This window comes from Caretta caretta, chromosome 2, assembly GCF_965140235.1.
Source record: "Caretta caretta isolate rCarCar2 chromosome 2, rCarCar1.hap1, whole genome shotgun sequence".
NCBI lineage: Eukaryota > Metazoa > Chordata > Testudines > Cheloniidae > Caretta > Caretta caretta.
The window spans coordinates 86,831,083-86,849,843 of NC_134207.1; the positions used below are offsets into that span (position 1 = coordinate 86,831,083).

At 39.6% G+C, this 18,761-nt stretch overlaps 1 protein-coding gene across 37 annotated transcripts in view; it reads right to left on the reverse strand.

Moving 5' to 3' along the window:
* Window positions 1-18,761, reverse strand: part of EPB41L3 (erythrocyte membrane protein band 4.1 like 3) — a 201,841-nt gene that overhangs the window by 3,185 nt on the left and 179,895 nt on the right. For 9 of the 37 annotated variants that reach the window (XM_048840333.2, XM_048840325.2, XM_048840328.2 and 6 more), the window contains 12 exons: window positions 16,700-16,735; window positions 16,468-16,533; window positions 15,828-16,019; window positions 8,868-8,942; window positions 8,360-8,458; window positions 6,853-7,578; window positions 6,195-6,317; window positions 5,305-5,694; window positions 3,653-3,787; window positions 2,104-2,202; window positions 1,035-1,115; window positions 660-777 (listed from right to left, as the gene is read on the reverse strand). In XM_048840333.2, coding sequence (XP_048696290.1) covers window positions 667-777; window positions 1,035-1,115; window positions 2,104-2,202; window positions 3,653-3,787; window positions 5,305-5,694; window positions 6,195-6,317; window positions 6,853-7,578; window positions 8,360-8,458; window positions 8,868-8,942; window positions 15,828-16,019; window positions 16,468-16,533; window positions 16,700-16,735 — 2,133 coding nt within the window. In that variant the 3' untranslated portion in view covers window positions 660-666. The remainder of the gene's footprint in view (window positions 1-659; window positions 778-1,034; window positions 1,116-2,103; window positions 2,203-3,652; window positions 3,788-5,304; window positions 5,695-6,194; window positions 6,318-6,852; window positions 7,579-8,359; window positions 8,459-8,867; window positions 8,943-15,827; window positions 16,020-16,467; window positions 16,534-16,699; window positions 16,736-18,761) is intronic. The other 28 variants (XM_048840332.2, XM_048840329.2, XM_048840340.2 and 25 more) reach the window with 15 other exon arrangements.

An 18,761-nucleotide genomic window follows, 5' to 3' on the forward strand; every position in this document is an offset into this window, starting at 1 on the left:
CTGTTTAGCCAAACTTAGTTGGAGAGCATGCCTTTACTGAAGACAGCTAGACACAAGAAAAGCTGCATTATCATCTCATCCTGAGAAACAATGCCACTTTCAAACACAAAATGTCCTTTCAAAATACAAGGAAGTGAAGACATCCAAATATTGACACAAAAATAATTTGGATTTAAAAAAAGAAAACTGGACCACATAGCTTTACAAGTTTGAACTAAAAACCTAAATTGTGCCATATTTGTGCCTAAAATAGGGTAAGTAGCTATAGTTATTTTCCTCAGCATTTTAAAAGAAATTAAAAGTGTACCTTTAAGAACAAAATGCTTTTGTTCTTAAGTCACATATATAAACAGACAACAGATTTTTGATCGCAGAATTAGAAATTTTAGGAATACATCAAAGCATGGATAATGAGTAACATCCAGAGAGCCAACAAAAGCAAATTTCCATTTCTCTAACTGGCACTATTAAACAAGGAAAAATACATAGAACTAAATGTGTATAATTTACATCTAGAGTAAATTCCAGAATTAATACTTGCATGGTTTTTGCAAATGCCAGTGAAAGAAATAAGGAGTTAGAGGTGAATTATGGAAGGAGAATGCCTTTGCTGCATGCCAGCCCAGTGAGTGCCTAGGAAAATCATCTATTCCTCTTACCTGTGGGTCAATCTTCCCCATCTTCTGGTGTGATTTCTGTCTCTTTATGTACCACTACTTTGGTCACTGACATGTCAGGGTGCTGCTCTTTGGCCTCTTTAATTGCCTGAGCCAGCGCCTAGCCCAAGGAAACCACAGAAGGGCAAAAACAAAAAGGAGGTGGAACATGCATGATCAGTAGCAAGGTGGAGAGATTCATGAGAAATTACACAATTTACAAATGAGGAAAAATGATTAAAATATACTATCATTGATTTAAATACTAATCCAGTTTAAGGCATGCCAGTAGGAACAGTGTTTTAAAGCTTAAGGTTAAATATTCCCTCTCTGGTAGTCTTCAGTTCAGGGCAGCTTCTCGTAGCTTATATACTCTACCTGGTCATGGTCGATATCTGCATCTCCTGTGATGACTATTCGTTTTTCAATTCTTGTCTCTGAAATGCCTCCTTTCACAGTCTAAAAGAGAGATGAACAAATACAAATAAATGCACACATTTAAAAGTGGTGCTGCTTGTTCCAAGAAACAGTTCCAGAATCTGAAGATAAATGAGCAGGAACAGTTCACCTAGCAAGAGTTTCAGAAAAGATGGTTATACAGTGCATATATCAGAATGGTTGCCATCAACTGCATATCCAACATATGAAAAATGGCATGGATATACAGAATATCTACACACACACACAATAGGAGAAACACAAAGCCTCTGCTCCCACTTACGTCCCATTGTGAGGGCTCTTAATGGAGTGTGGCCTTGTGTAACTCCTTTGCCCAGAGATGAATTTCACCCAGATAGCATTAAATCCTGGCCCCAAAAGGTATGTCTGCACAGGAACTAGACACCCATAGCTGGCCTGTGCCACCTGGCTCGGGCTTGGGCAGTGGGGCTGTTTTATTGCTGTGTAGACTTCTGGGTTTGGGCTGGAGCCTGAGCTCTGGAACCTCCCACCCCTTAGGGTCCTAGAGCCTAGACCTCATCCTGAACCCGGAAGCCTGCACAGCAATCAAACTGCCCCGCAGCATGAGTTGGCTGGCGTGGGCCAGCCGCAGGTTATTCCTTGCTGTGTAGACATACTCAGTGAGATTAATGGGAGTTATGCTTAGGGATGAAAGATGGTCCAGGGGCTGGGGTGCTAGCCTGGGACTTGGAAGACCCAGATTCAATATCCTGCTCTGCCACAGACTTACTGGGTGACCTTGGGCAAGCCACCAAATTTCTTTGGGTCTCATGTGTAAAATGGGGATTACAGTTGCCTACCTCACAGGGATGTTGTGAGGTGCTCAGGCACTACAGCCATGGGGACTACATAATTACACAAGCCAGATAGGATTTCACACGGAAAATATTAGCTTGCATCCATCTTCTGAAATAAATATTGATTTATAGAGTCATGTCAAAGTTCTGAAAATGCACCTACTCAAGGACTGAACCTATCATTTTCTTACTTTGGTGATATGGGTAGTGGTTGTAGTACTGGTAGTTTCAGATGTGATGGTTTGTGCACTCATCAATACACCTGGCTCCGAGTCAGCACCAGAATCCGCCTAAAGAAAAAGAATGCCAGAAATAGTGCGTGAAAAATGAGGATATTGGCTGAGCTTTCCCCATCTTTAGACTTCTTCATAAAGAATGCGGCTGATGATATAAACTAATTGCTGCTGGGATGTTCCTTTGTAGCCGACAGGCTATTCCATTTGCCTGAAACAACAGCATTTCTATACTGTCTTGAGGTGTTCAAAGTGCTTTCAAATAGTTCCTATTTTGGCCACTTCTAGAGTGCAACGCAGCAGCTGCTTAACAATATACATCAACAGCTGGAACATGAAGTGACGAATTCTACATGCAACTGGAACCGCCTGGAGAATTCAGAGGTAGAAGTTAATTGCTTGAGTTGGAATTTAGTCTGAAGACCAAAATTAATATCCTTACTTTTACAAAAAGAATCATGTGGTTCTTTAATGGCCAGGAGTGGTCAGGACCTGTCCCGTAGGATTTCGATGTTATTTCATTACTTATGTCTCTACTTCAGAATTTTGCATCACCTCATAAGTTTACAATAGTACTTTTGTTTGTATTACAATGTGTCTCATACAGTTTTTAAGGACATATGTTTAAACATATACATCAAAGTCCTGTAGTCTAACCAGCGTTCACGAAAGACCGTATACTGATACAAATAAGGGTACCTTCAGATAAGCCTACATATTTATATAAAAAGAAAAGGAGTACTTGTGGCACCTTAGAGACTAACCAATTTATTTGAGCATGAGCTTTCGTGAGCTACAGCTCACTTCATCAGATGTTTACCGTGGAAACTGCAGCAGACTTTATATACACACAGAGAATATGAAACAATACCTCCTCCCACCCCACTGTCCTGCTGGTAATAGCTTATCTAAAATGATCAACAGGTGGGCCATTTCCAGCACAAATCCAGGTTTTCTCACCCTCCACCCCCCCACACAAATTCACTCTCCTGCTGGTGCTAGCCAATCCAAAGTGACAACCCTTAAGAGTTGTCACTTTGGATTGGCTAGCACCAGCAGGAGAGTGAATTTGTGTGGGGGGGTGGAGGGTGAGAAAACCTGGATTTGTGCTGGAAATGGCCCACCTGTTGATCATTTTAGATAAGCTATTACCAGCAGGACAGTGGGGTGGAAGGAGGTATTGTTTCATATTCTCTGTGTGTATATAAAGTCTGCTGCAGTTTCCACGGTAAACATCTGATGAAGTGAGCTGTAGCTCACGAAAGCTCATGCTCAAATAAATTGGTTAGTCTCTAAGGTGCCACAAGTACTCCTTTTCTTTTTGCGAATACAGACTAACACGGCTGTTCCTCTGAAACCTGTCATATTTATATAGTTCTTTTGTTTAGTACAGAGTTACTATGGGTGATATGACTATTTAATACTATAACATATTTAACACAGCTGACACTCAGGTATTTTTTTAGTCCCTGATAAATTAGGTCCTGGGTCTTGCAAAGTTTCTTACCTGTGATGATTCATATGTAATGGTTTTTGTTTCTGTATGAACTATGGGAACTTCCTTGGTAGAAATTTCAAGCTTCTCCCCACCTGCAGAAACACTGCCAAAGCTGATGGTTTCAGTCTTCACAACTGGTGACTGCTTCAATGGAAAAGTAATTGGAGCATTTATTAAAGCTTTTGGATTTCTCAGAGAAATGTTTTTTGTTGGGGAGTGGAAGAAAAAAATAATAAAATAAATGTGCTCTGCATTACAGGAGGGAAAAAATGTCAGCATAACGGTCCATACATGTATATATGTTAACAATACTCCAAGGTGGTTTTTATATCTAATGTTAAGCTGTACTTCGTGGAAGTTGACTTTAGAAAAGATGCAAATATTAAAAGTTTGCTTATTTCAAAATTACAGTAGAGCAGATTGACATTACAAGCTTATTTTCTTGTAATTACCTCTCAGAAAGAGAAGCAAAACAATGTGAAGGTTTTTAACCCCTTTGTACAAATAGGTCTAGAAATCCTTCTAATGAGGCTAAAATGAGAAAACTTAGTAGTTTAAGACAAGGTAAATTATTTCCAGTTGAGACAAAAACAGGCGAATGTATTATTTTCTGATGCTTTTGGACAAGTGAACTTTATACGTTTTAATGAACTTTCCAAAGGCAGTGGAAACTTATCCTTATGATCAGCTACATAAAAGGTATCAGTCTTCAGCACTGCCCACTCTTTTAGGTAAAATATACATTGCATGTTGTCCAGGACCGGCCTTACCGGTGGGCAACCGCGTAGGGTGCTGAGGTCTGGGGAGACGCCATGCTCAAAAAGGAACGGAGTGGGGTAGACCTTGGGTGCGAGGCTGCGGAGGGGAGCTCAGAGCAATGGGGAAGGAAACAGCGGGGTCTGGGGGCAATAGAAGGTTGGGGAGCCCAGGGAAGCAGTGGGGGCCAATGGCGCCAAAATACAAGTTCACCCAGGGCACCATTTTCCCTAAGGCCAGCCCTGATGTTGTCAATAATGGAAACCAGCAACACGCCTCAGAACTGCCATGCAAGACGGAAATAAGAGGAGAAACAAACTGCCCACTATAAAGATGTGATAATGTAATCTACTACCTGTGTATGTTTTATTTAACTCTTCATCAGTGCAGTTAATTTAGTCCGATATTGTATACATTATACCAGTGATACTCAAACCTCAGCGGTTCAGGAGCCAAATTAGCAATCATTACCCAAAAGAGCCACAGTAGTGTAAATTCATTGTTTCATTTATTTTTTTTAATATATATGTGTGTGTGTGTGTGTGTGTATGCATGTATATGTGTGTGTATACACACACACACAAAAAATAAATGAAACAATGAATTTATATATATAAATAAAATAATATACACACACACATGCATGTGAGTGTTTGTATATAAATATATATATATATATTTTCGCTCATAGCAAAATGATTGACCAAGTATTCTACAATTGGTTAATAATATAGTAAAAATATCCTGATTGGTTAATAATTAAATCACACCGTTTTTTAATATCATGTGCTGCCAAGAGCTGCAGGAGACTCATTAAAGAGCCACTTGCAGCTCCCAAGCCTCAGTCTGAGTATCACTGCATTATACTTCAATGCAGAAATAACTGATTATTAATAACTAGTTACCTCAAAATGAGGTTTTCTTTCCAATGTATCAGAAACGTGGACTGTTGCACTCTGCTCCTCCTCTTGCTGATAAGAAGCAGCAGCAATTTCTTCTTGTTTGGTTACAGCTTTATCAGCCTCCTCCCTTTTTTCCTCCTTAGCCCCCTCAGTCACAGCAGAACCCTCCTTTCCTTTCATGCTAGAAGCAACAGCAGATACTGCCTGTGCCATAGCATCCAGCTGATCTCCAGCCAATTTAACAGCATCCCCACTTGCATGCACATTCGTCACATGTCTCTCCTCTACCAATACAGTCTCCTGCACAACCTTCTTCACTGCATCCTGATGTGGCTGAATCTCTTCCTTCATTTCGCTGGCACTTATCTCCTGGCCTGTCTTTGTTTCTGTTCTCTGTAGGGAAATGGATTTAAATGTCAGAAGTGAAAAATAAAACTTAATTCAGCTCCTAATGCCAATGTACTGTAAATATAAGTAACAAATGATATTAAAGTTTGCCATTTTGTTTCTCCTGAGTTGCTAAAGTTTTCGCTTTAAGGTTATTATTATAGCAAAAGCGCACCATGAACCAGCATTTAAAAAAGGGAGAAGAAATCTCATACTATCCTTTTCGTTTGTATCCATGCCCTAGCATTCTAAACGCAAATAAAATAGCCTGTAAAATGACAAAAATAAAAAACAAAGGAATAGAACTTGATTTTCTTGTGAGGTTTCTAGTTGTGATCTAGCTTTAGGAAGTAAAAGGTACACCAAGCATTTGAATTAATATTAACCATGCAGATTCTGAAACATCAATGAGTCAAATACACGTATGTGCAAATACAGGGAACAAAAGAAAAACAAAAATCAGTAGTGTGTAGTTATAAAATTCATAGATGGAATCAAACGGCCACCTGAGCCCTGCTATGTGAAGTAGAAGTAACCTCTCCTATGAACTCAGTTGGTTTTCTTGCAGACTCTAATAAACTGAAGATATCTGAACCATCCAAGGTCTTTTCACTGGAGGACTGTTTAGTCTAAGTGGACAAAGAAATGCAGAGTCATACACAAAAGACAGACAGACAGAGACACACACACACACACACACAAAGAGATATGTTAATTGACAAAACTCTAGGCTGAGATAGAGGAAGGGAGGATAAGATTGCAAGGACACAGACAGGTTGAAAACAGGAAAAGAATGGGAAAATAAATGAGCACAAATCTGTAATGACTATAAGCAGTAATTGAAAAGCATACTTGTTAGCACTGGGATTTTGCTGGTTCAAGCAAACCTCCCCCACCACCCCCAATTACAAGCCACAGCAGCAACACTACATTTCAGCGACATGGACTTCAAATAAATTGGAAAAGTTTAAAGGATTATAATGCCTGCTTTGGACTGTGGTACTGACTTAAATCATGAGGAAAAAAAAAAAAAGCTGGGTTGGCTATTGTCAACATAAAGCCAAGCAGCAAGATAACTGAAAGGTAGGGCAGTGTGAGGGTATTGCCTACAAAAGTCATGCTTTAATCTTTAAATTGTGGCACAAAGTCAAAGCCACTTGTTACCACTACTCTTGATGCAGACGATTCAGTAACATAGTGAGCAGTAGCAATGGTAAATGGCTGTTCTCTGGAATATCTCCACTCAGACAGGCTCTTATCTTTCCGACCAAATGCCCCTGCTTTCAGAGCTTCACTGTCAAGGTGTTTTTCAGCTCTGCCAAACTGCAAGCTTCCCAGTGTACCATGAAAATCCTGGTCCATCTTTTGTGCTTTCTTCAAACTTTCCTCTTCAGGACTATGCAACTGAGACTCTGCTTCCTTTATGGGTGTCAAAGATTCAGACAGCTTTCTTTTTGTACTCTGTACATCGGATCCCCTCCTGGCTTTTTCGTCAGTGATGGGCTCTAGAATTTCATATTCAGCCACTACTGGAATGATTTTCACAGATTCTGGCATTCCCCTCTCCATTTTTTGAAATGCTTCTAGTGATGACTGCACTGTTTTCTCTCCCTCTTTAGCTTTACTTGTCATGGTTACAATTTTCCCGGATACAGTGTCATAGGACTTTCCTAAGGTGTACATTTTCTGTTTATTCTCCTCTTTTGATTGTATTTCATTTTCCAAGTCCTCAAAGCTTTGCATTTCAATGGTACTGGATTTTAATATCTCAGGTGGAATGTCCCCAGTTCTACTGCTCACAGTCATTACTTTGTATGTCACAATTTTTTTCGATTCACCATCAACTACCTCAGTAGGTATTTTGTCTACAATAACCCAATCCTCAGTGCCCTATATTTGAAATATAAAAGCTACATTAGATTATCCAATTGTTTATTTTTGTTTTAGGAACACTAAAATATTAAAACTTAAGAAATTTGAGGTAGCTATTTTGAGAACATGTAATAGCTGTACCTAGTACAGCAGCAATTAAATTTATAAACAGCATCACTGTTTGCAACATAAAATCTGCAAAGAATTTCTTTTGTGACCCCCCATTTGAAGCCATTTATGATGTGGCTGCAAACATTACTTTAGGCACAGTCTTTCTCTGATAACTTGCAGCTGAGTAGCATTTAAAAAAAATTAAACACACATCTGACTGGCTGTTTTTGAGTAATCCTGGCTGGCTATAAGCTCATGCACCATAACAATACCCTATTTCTTTAAAATAAAGGTCAAATTATAAAAATAGGATAAATTAGCCCATTCAGTCACTCCCCCCACCCCACTACCATGCAAATATTATTTTGTGGAAGTACTTTGAGGTCTCAGGACAGCGCATGTTTGTATATGCCAGTCTTAACTGAGTTTCCTTGCTTTTATGGGAATAAATCAGACTTCTTTAGCATTGTTTAAATTTAGCTATACAGTATATTAAACACCCTGAGTATTGTGGATTTTATTTGAACATAATGCAAAATATACAAATGCAATGTGCCTGTATACATATACAAGTATGCTATGTGATTTAGTTTCAATGCACACAGTGTCCAATTATTTATCCCTACAATAGTTTAATTTATTCAACTAAACCAATGCACTGGTTTAAATCAAATGAATTAAAAATAACCTCTAAGGATGATGGGACAGTTTTCTGGAAAATGATTTGATGAGAAGTAACAGTGCCAGTGGATTCTCCTTCCTGCAGCTTCTTCTCTATCTCCCTTGGCTAATGGAAAAACCAGTAAGAATTCAAACTTCATCATCACTCAAGATAATCTGAATTCACTTGACACCATAAAGGAAATTCATTCTAACGACAACAGTGCCTCATTCACTGTAACATTTTCAGTGAGACTTCTGTACTCTGCAAATGCATGCACAGTTAGAGAACCTTCTCCCCCTGAGATCCACTCACCCAAGGCTGTTAACCATAGGGAAACAAATCTCTAGTAGGTAGACAAAAACTTTGGAGGGTACTTGTTCTCCTTCCCCAGTATTCTGTCCACAATAACATACCTACTTGTGGAGCTTTTTTTAACATAATTTTGTGGCTTTGAAAAGGAAAATGATAGCAAAAGAGTAACTCTGTGCCAGTCTGTTTGATTGCATTTTAATAAAGTATGTTTTGTTTTTACCTGGGACTCCAGGAATGTAGTACTTCCCTTCTGCAAAAATATAAGTTTTTCATATTTTTCTTTTTCTTCTTTGGTCTAATGAATAAGAGAGGGCCAGGGAGTAGACACTCTTAATAACTGAAATGCATTTTTACTCCATACTCTACACAAACTTATCTATGTTTCATACATTTCTAATGTACAAGCAAACCATTCATTGCCAGACTATTTCATTTGAGAAATAGCAAATAGAATTAAACAGGAATGATTGTAGCAAAGAATTTTCCAAGCAATAATAAAAAAAAATATCAAGGAGTACATCTTTGCTCAGGACACACAGGTGAATGAAAGATAGACACTGGAATGGATTTTAAGCAGCAGGCTACAACTTTATTAACTTACAACTGGGTATGGATGGTATATAAACACCCCATCTCATATACCAGACATTTAACGGAGTCTAGTGTGGGGTTACAGGGCTTCCACCATATAACCAAAACCAACCTGTCCCACAGGGCCCAGCCCACTTCTGAGTCCTCTCACCCACTCGCCTACTCCCCATGAGGGGGACAGAGGTTACAAATGGGGGATCTCGGTCTGTGAAAACTTAGGTCTCATTTACCACTGGTAGCTGGCCCTTTTAGCCTTTATGTACACTGGACACAGGCTGAAAATTGTGACAAACTAAATATTCCTAAATAATCCCTAACTAAGACTTCCAAATCCTATTCTTCTGTACCTCAACTGTGCCTCCATAATGATTCAAGGAAAGTGAAAAACCCTTTGGAAACTGACAGTTTGGCCCAGTGTGGGGAAAAAATCCTGATCCCCAAAGACTGATTGGCCAGACCTATCCCTTCCTATCCAGCATTCTGGAAACAAAACTCACTGTGGTTACAGCTAAAGGCAGGGAGGGGAGAGCAGACGAAGAGGCAAGAGGCTCCTGAAGTCCAGAGGAAAGTTTAAATTGTTGGGAGGGGTGTGGCGGGATCAATCAGCTCCCAGTACCCCCACTCCCTAAAGCCAGCCAATGGGAGGCAAGAACCCGAGGAGGAGGGACACGACTTCTGCATCTTTGGGCATGGGTTTTACTCCATCCATACCTTCTAGGAGGGGTCCATCCCCTTTTCTGGTCCAACACCCCACAATCTCACTTGTTGAGATGTGGGTGGGGATATTTCTCAGGCATGCTCTATCCCTCCTCACTTCTAGGGCAATTCATTTTCTTGGCCAAATATCCCCCGCAGTGTGATGAGGCAGAGAGGTAGAATTATGGAAAAATCCGCATCTACTATAACATCCAGTGTATTATCTTTTATTATATTTTTTGCAAGTATTATTGCTGAAGTGATAAAAGTGTAATCTTTCAACATCTAATGTGACACGTATTCTACATGGTTTAGTCACTTGAGAAGAATACAAATTTTAACAATGAAAAAACAGACAAAATAAAGAACATTTACAAACTATGCATGAAAAGGTAACTCGCTGAACTTCAGGAAACAAACGGCTACTACTGGTTGAACCTCACTGCCAAAAGCTGTGTGTGTTTTTTTTTTAAATCACATTTTCCTATTTTTAAAAATGTTAGTCTTTCCCCTATTGTTGTGTGAAACTGACTAGTGGACTATACATTTCCTTACAGTAATCTTAAGTGTTACTTTTAAGTGTACTAAACAATTCTTAAGTGAGATTTAAGTAGACTGTGTATCTCTTTGAATTGATTACATTATTTTAATAAAACAAGTGCAACTGGGTGTTATCAAAATTCTTATATTAATATACGATGTTCCAGAGGAACCAGGCAATTTATTTAGGCACCATACATTTCCAGTACATACAAAATAACATAACTCTATCACTCAATGCACTGGAGAGATCAGTGGTGCTTAGTCAAAGTAAATGGGGCCAATATGACTTAATTTATAATACAGATCACAAAAATCAGTAGGTGATACTAAAAACTAATATCTCCCAGTTTCCTGTGTCAGATGTTACCAAATGGGTCAGTAGAGAGCCTAGAACAATTTTAAGGTAACAATAATTCAAGGACTGATTTGGGGAAGACAAGGGTAACAAGTGAGAAATGGTGTGCTGAGTTGAATGAAACTTATTTTTGGACAGGTTGTGATACCCTGACTCCTGTTGAAAAGCCCCATTAAAGTCAGTGGGGCTAACAGTAGAGAAAGATTATACTCTATCTGAGAAAGAGTATTGTAATCTGACCCTATCTGACTGAGAAATAATAATAATAAAAACTATCTGAGGGAAGACTGTTGTCATGAGACAATTCTCACAGTATCTGAATACTCCTTGACCTTTGTCAATATGGGTGCACTTGTATCCTATCCTCCCATTTTTGCACTGGCTGTGGGTTTCCAAGTGGAATTTGAGGTATTGATTTTGACCTATAAATTGCTTGGAACCTGCCTGACAGACACCCACCTCTCTGGGCAGTACTTGAGCAGGAATCCCTTTGGTTTATAAGAGAGACAGCATACTGAGGTGTCATGTTTAGTGAGGGCCCTTCGCCTTTGGAATTCCCCCTCTCACCGTTGGTCCACAAGAGCCCTCACATCTGTGAATCTTTAGAGCATTTTGCTGAATCTCATTTATTGGGTGGGATTTTGGGGAGAACTGAATATTAAGGTTGGTGAAATTGGGTGGCATGTACGGTTTTGAGAGAGAATTTAGGTGGTTGGTGAGGGGGAAATGGCTGTTTTTGTGGGGAGTTTGTTTGCTACTGCTGGCTTTTGTCTTACGTATGGACTTGGGCTTTTATTTTGTTAAGGTGCCTAGAGTTTCAGATAAATAACTTTATGGTACGTTCATAACAAAAGTAAACAGGGATTTTTAGTTGCTTATACATTTTTATCATGCCTCTCTCGGTCATATTTGGGCACATTTATCAAAATGACAACCAAAATGATTTCTATCAAATAGTAGTAAGAAAAAAAGCCATTTCAATAATCACCTCTTCCACTGATAATAAATAGCTTCCCAGCCACTGATTTTAAAAAGCCAAGGTAAACAGATGAGTCTTGCACTGTATCCCAGAAGGCAGCCAAACTGAGACTCTGGCATAGTGCGATTTCTAAAGCTAAAGCTGTCCATCACGAATGCTTTGTCATCTACTCACAGGGATTCATCCCTTGGGGAGGACAGCAAGAGCATTCCAGCCAATTGTAGCTACCACTGATGTATTGACATAACAGATTACAGTGACTATAAAGATACCGCCCGATTCATGAAGGTGTCATTAGCTGCTATTCCAAGTATAAACTCTGAGGATTTTCTCAAAACAAGGGGACATAATCTGTGCTCTCATATTCATGTAAACCATCAATGAAGAAATTATGTTTTATAGAAGAGGCACTCAGAGATTTAATACATTTAGTATTGCTTGGTTACCTTTATGTGGATTAAACTTTATCTGATGTTAGAAAGTGTGATCTCTCTTTGGGGAAAAAAAAGAGTTAATTTAGGAAATGTAATGGCAGGGAAGTTACCGTACCACATTGTTAGAAAAGGGTGTTACTACTCACTGCAGAACTGTACAGAATTTCCTTTGTAAGGCCCCATCCAGTTCAGCAAAATACTTAGGCACGTGCATAGTTTTACACATTTGAGTAGCCCCACACAAATCAACAGGGTTATTCGCATGCTTAAAACTACGCATTGTGCTCTATACTTCCTGACTCAGAGCTTAAATACAGTGTTTAGGAATACCAATTTTTACTATACCGGAACTGGATTCCTACTATGTCACTGCATTTTTAGAGGCTCTTCCTTAGGCATCTGTAGGGTACCAATCACCATAGTGTCTAAGCACTGTATATATTGGATGCAAGCTGAAAGATCCTTAGGATCATCCCCTTCTGATTCCTGGCTTAGCCTTCCTTACAAGTCTGAGATTGTACACAATCCCTGAATGCATTGCCCTGATCTGCATAAGCAGTTCCTTGTAATATTTGGGGTCCAGGCTTTTCTGAGTGAGAGACTGTTTCTGTCTTCAGGTGTTCAAAGAAGAGGAAGCTGAGGAATGTTTCCAAAAATACAAGTGCAAGCTTCTCCATATTTTCCCATCATTGTTTTTCTGTAAGTACAACCCAACAGGCGTTCAGTTTCCAGGATCATTTATCACTGCCCTATAGTGATAACAGTTACTGACAATTGTGATAATGGTTCTGGAACTGGATTAAGAGCATGGGTTTTCTCATGAAGACCACTGGTAACAACTTTGAGTCCCTACCGACTTGAACTAGATTCAAACTAGTGGAAGGCTCCATATTCCCCATTTTCTTTGAACTTTTAGGAATGGTGAGGCAGCTTCGTGTCTTAGGTTGTTTTGATGTTACAATACCACTTCTGTCAATATCGTAAACCATACAATTTATGCTTAACTTAAAAAGAAACATTTTTGTTGGAAACAGAGTAGCAGCCATGTTAGTCTGTATCCGCAAAAAGAAAAGGAGTACTTGTGGCACCTAAGGGACTAACCAATTTATTTGAACATAAGCTTTCGTGAGCTACAGCTCACTTCATCGGATGCATGCAGTGGAAAATACTGCACGCATCCGATGAAGTGAGCTGTAGCTCACGAAAGCTTATGCTCCTATAAATTTGTTAGTCTCTAAGGGCCACAAGTACTCCTTTTCTTTTTGTTGGAAAGTTCTTCTACGAGCATTTCCTGACCACTTAGTGCCCCAGGTTTTTACTTTTGGCAATCTAGCCTTTCAAGCTGGTCGCAAATAAAAATGTATCACATAGTTTACAGCTAATGCCTACAAAATGTTAGTCCGGATTATGAAATTGGAAAATTAGGCATAACTAACACATCACCATCTTCAAAGTTCTAAATAACTCTGCTCCTCCCTACCTACTCCCTCTTGTCATCCCCTCCTCCTCCTCTGCTCTGCCAATGCTCCTGACCTTTGTCCAAGCATTTGCCAGATTTTCATACAATTGCCTCCATGCCTTCTTTCATAAAGCCCTCTAGGCTGGTTCACACCCGCCCCCCCAAGCTCATCAGACCCCTTAACCCTATCCACATTTAAGTCCCTCTTCAAGACGTACCTCTGCCATGCTGCTTACAGTGAACCTTACTGATTCATCTGTAAATGCACATAAATTGCCTACTGTTCTTCCCCTTTCCCTGACCTCTGCCTTTCAATTGCGAGTTCCTCAGAACAGAGAATGCCTTTAAGGGCTTGGAAAGCACCTAGCACCTAATGGGAGCGACCGCAAATAAAGTACATAGAGAGTAATAGGGTGATAAGGAATTGACAGCATGGATTTGTCAAGAACAAATCATGCCAAACCAACCTCATTTCCTCTTTGAAAGGGTTACTGGCCTATTGGATGCGAGGGTGGGAGGGGTAGTACATATGCTATATCTTGAGTTTGGTAAGGCTTTTGTGACACAGTCCGAAATGACATTCTCATAAGCAAACTAGGGCAATGTGGTCTAGATGAAACTACTATAAGGTGGATGCACAACTGGTTGAAAAATGGTACCCAGAGAGTAGTTATCAATGGTTCACTGTCAAACTGGGAAAGAGTATCCGGTGGTGCATGGCATGGGTCAGTCCAAAGTCCGAAACTATTCAATATTTTCATTAATGACTGGGATAATGGAATGAAGATTGCGTTTACAAAATGTGCAGATGACACCAAGCTGGGAGGGGTTGCAAGCACTTTGCAGGACAGGATTAGAATTCATAACAACCCTGAAAAATTGGAGAATTGGTCTGAATTCAGCAAGATGGAATCAATAAATGTAAGTGCAAAGTACTTCACTTCAGCAGGAAAAAATCATGTGCACAACTACAAAATGGGGAATAACTGGTGAGGTGGTAGTCCTGCTGAAAAGGATCTCGGGGTTATAGTGCATTACAAATTGAATATGAGTCACCAACATGATACAGTTGAAAAAAAGGCAAATAATCATTCTGGGGTTATGTAATGGGGTTCGCAACCCCTTACTGAGCATAGGCAGAAGGGAGAGGAGAGTCTTTCCTGCTTACAGGTAATCAGGCTGACCACATCCTAGCACAGCTGCTAGAACTGTCAATCGTGGTGACATGCATCCACAGGTTGGACCAATAAAGAAAACAAGCCCAACTATAAAGGATGGAGAACAGAGAGAGAAAGGAGGCAGAAAGGTCTGGGATAGAAGAGGGGCAACAGGCGGCCTCTGAGAAACTAACAAAAGGAGACTGTAAGCCCTGGATTTTAAAGGCTGGTAGACTCAATTTAAGTTAAGAATTTATAGACTGGCTTAAGTGCAGATGAATTTAACAGGACCAATTAGGAAAAAGCTGGGACCCCTAGAGAGACTGCACCAAGAGCAGTTGACAGATATATTAACAGGAGTGTGTATGAAAGACAAAGAAGGTAATTTCCTGCTCTACTCGGTACTGGTGAGGCCTCAGCGGGAGTACTGTTTCCAATTCAGGACGCCACACTTTAAGAAAGATGTGGACAAATTGGAGAGAGTCCAGAGGAGAGCAACAAAAATGATAAAAGATTTAGAAGACCTGACCTACAAGGAAAGGTTAAAGAACTGGGAATGTTTAGTCTTGAGAAAAGAAGACTGAGGGAGAGTGGAACCTGATAATAGTCTTCAAATATGTTAAAGAGCTGTTATAAAAAGGATTGTGATCAATTCTTCCCCACGTCCACTGAAGGCAGGACAAAAAGTAATGGACTTTATTTGCAGTAAGGGAGATTTAGATTAGATATTAGGAAAAACTTTCTAACTCTAAGGGCAGTTAAATTCTGGGACAGGCTTCCAAAGGAGGTTGTGGATTCCCCAACATTGGAGGTTTTTAAGAACAGGTTGGACAAACATCTATTAAAGATGGTCTGGGTTTACTTGGTTGTGCCCCAGCACAGAGGGCTGGACTTGATGACTTCTCAAGGTCCCTTCCAGCCCTACATTTCTATGATTCTGAGTCTAATGAAAAGGTGGGCACTGACCTCTTCAGGCACAAGTGGTTCAATCATCGGAGCTTCCTCCTGTCTTGTAGCAAGCCGAACAGGAGATGTCGAAAGCCTCTTCTCCCATTCATTAGACACTGTAGTGTCTGTGGAGGTTTCCAAGAAGGTTCGTTTCAGTTCACTTATATTCGTCTGGTGTTTCATCAGGTCTTCTTGATTTTTGTCTAGCTCCTGGATAATATAAAAACAAGGGCATTTTGTAACATTCACCTAAGCTGCCAAAATGTAAAAATCAAAATGTGTAAATTGGTTAGTGAAGAAGGTAGTAAGTATTTTAGGGGATCAGGGATCACAGCACTAACACAACACTTGTGAAAATGTGGTATTTTGAAGGATAACTGCACAGAAAAATCTAGTTCGTGTGAGCAATAAAATACTCCTAAGTTTACCCATATACACTGTAAGCTATACCTGATAAAGAAACTTTGAACATATATATACACACACAGATATTTATGGAACAAGGTAGAGAAAGCCATCATAATCTGAGAAAAAAATAGCCATTTAATTTATTAGAAGGTGGGAGTACACGGTTCATGCAGCATAGTGCAGATCCACAGGTTTACCACTAAAACCAACACACATGTACAGTACATGCACTGGTATATACAATACCAACCTCTAACATAAGATTACTATGTTTGACATACACATTTTCACCCTTTATTCGCTTAATCAGACTATTCTGAAAGAAGTGAAAAGAAAGGGAAAGGTAAGGGACACAATATTCAAAGGATACAAAATGCTGTTCTATGCATTGCTTTACAGAGACTTGGCAAATAGCATGCTGAGAGATATGAACACTGCGGACACCCACAATTCAGTAATGCGCATGGCCTTCCATTCTTTACCTGTGCCTTGAGATCTCCATCTTCCTCTTGATCCGACTGCCAGCACAGGAAAGATTTGAAAACAAAACCTTACCAACACAAATCAACGTAAGGTGACAAAAGCTGATCTGTATATTTTATAATGCTAAGATCACATTTTCTCTCCACTGAGAGCACTGGAGAAATGGGTGGACACATTTATCAACCCAATCTTGCATAGTTCTCAGATCTAATACAAGAGCCTTCTTTTAAACTTGCTAAATGTGAAAAAAGGATATTAAAACTTCATTTTTGTGTATGTCTGTGTGCTCAAATATTCCCAGGCCCCTCTATTCATTTATGAGCCAGCATTCAGACTTTCTTACCGAGATGTAATGTATTATACTTTAATGCTAATAGTAAGAGCTTCAGATCTACATGACACCAAGAGTTTAAAAATTATAAATAATGGTCCACTAGCAGTCTCCTATAAACTTTGAAGCAGGGTGTCATAAATATAAAGGGAAGGGTAAACCCCTTTGAAATCCTTCCTGGCCAGGGGAAAGCTCCTCTCACCTGTAAAGGGTTAAGAAGCTAAAGGTAACCTCGCTGGCACCTGACCAAAATGACCAATGAGGAGACAAGATACTTTCAAAAGCTGGGAGGAGGGAGAGAAACAAAGGGTCTGTGTGTCTGTCTATATGCTGGTCTTTACCGGGGATAGACCAGGAATGGAGTCTTAGAACTTTTAGTAAGTAATCTAGCTAGGTATATGTTAGATTATGATTTCTTTAAATGGCTGAGAAAAGAATTGTGCTGAATAGAATGACTATTTCTGTCTGTGTATCTTTTTTGTAACTTAAGGTTTTGCCTAGAGGGGTTCTCTATGTTTTTGAATCTAATTACCCTGTAAGATATCTACCATCCTGATTTTACAGGGGGGATTTCTTTATTTCTATTTACTTCTATTTTTATTAAAAGTCTTCTTGTAAGAAACTGAATGCTTTTTCATTGTTCTCAGATCCAAGGGTTTGGGTCTGTGGTCACCTATGCAAATTGGTGAGGCTTTTTATCCAACATTTCCCAGGAAAGGGGGGGTGCAAGTGTTGGGAGGATTGTTCATTGTTCTTAGGATCCAAGGGTCTGGGTCTGTAGTCACCTAGGCAAATTGGTGAGGCTTTTTACCAAACCTTGTCCAGGAAGTGGGGTGCAAGGTTTTGGAAGTATTTTGGGGGGAAAGACGCGTCCAAACAGCTCTTCCCCAGTAACCAGTATTAGTTTGGTGGTGGTAGCGGCCAGTCCAAGGACAACGGGGGGAATATTTTGTACCTTGGGGAAGTTTTGACCTAAGCTGGTAAAGATAAGCTTAGGAGGTTTTTCATGCAGGTCCCCACATCTGTACCCTAGAGTTCAGAGTGGGGGAGGAACCTTGACACAGGGTAACAGTGCACAATGCTGCCTACAAAGCTGAAGCATCATCTAATTCCATAAAATGCTATTTCACTAATTTTATTCATTCTCTCTCTGTCTCTGTGAGTTTTTTTATACACACATTTTAACTATACTATGTATACACTGTCTCTGGATCCACTTTTAGGAACTGCACTATGGAATGGCATATTCACTGGGATCCTAAATTTTTTGAAGTGACTGATGATTTCAGTTGCTTCAGTTTGTGAGTGCCCAACTTGAGACATTTGAAAATTAGGCCCTTATTTGCTGTCAGGTGCTCAACACTTTCTGAAAAATCAGGTCCCTAATAAGACACCATGTTGGGGAACTCAAAAGTTCAGGGTTCCAAAATCTCTACCTGTGAAAATTTAGCTTAAATGTTCTCAATATATCCTTTCTGTTTAGTTAAAAATAAAATTTTAGATAGGAAACACTTAATACAGAATTATATTTTTCCTACTGGTTATCAACATTCATAATGTCACAGTTTCATAATGGGTTCTGCTGATTTTTGGGCCATATTTTCTTGTTGATATTTTTAAATTTACACTTAATTATTCAAATAACTGCAAATTCGGTATTTGACATTCACTTTATCACTCAATTCAAGTCTCCTGTATTTACAGGCAAGATTTGATTGCCATTGATATGC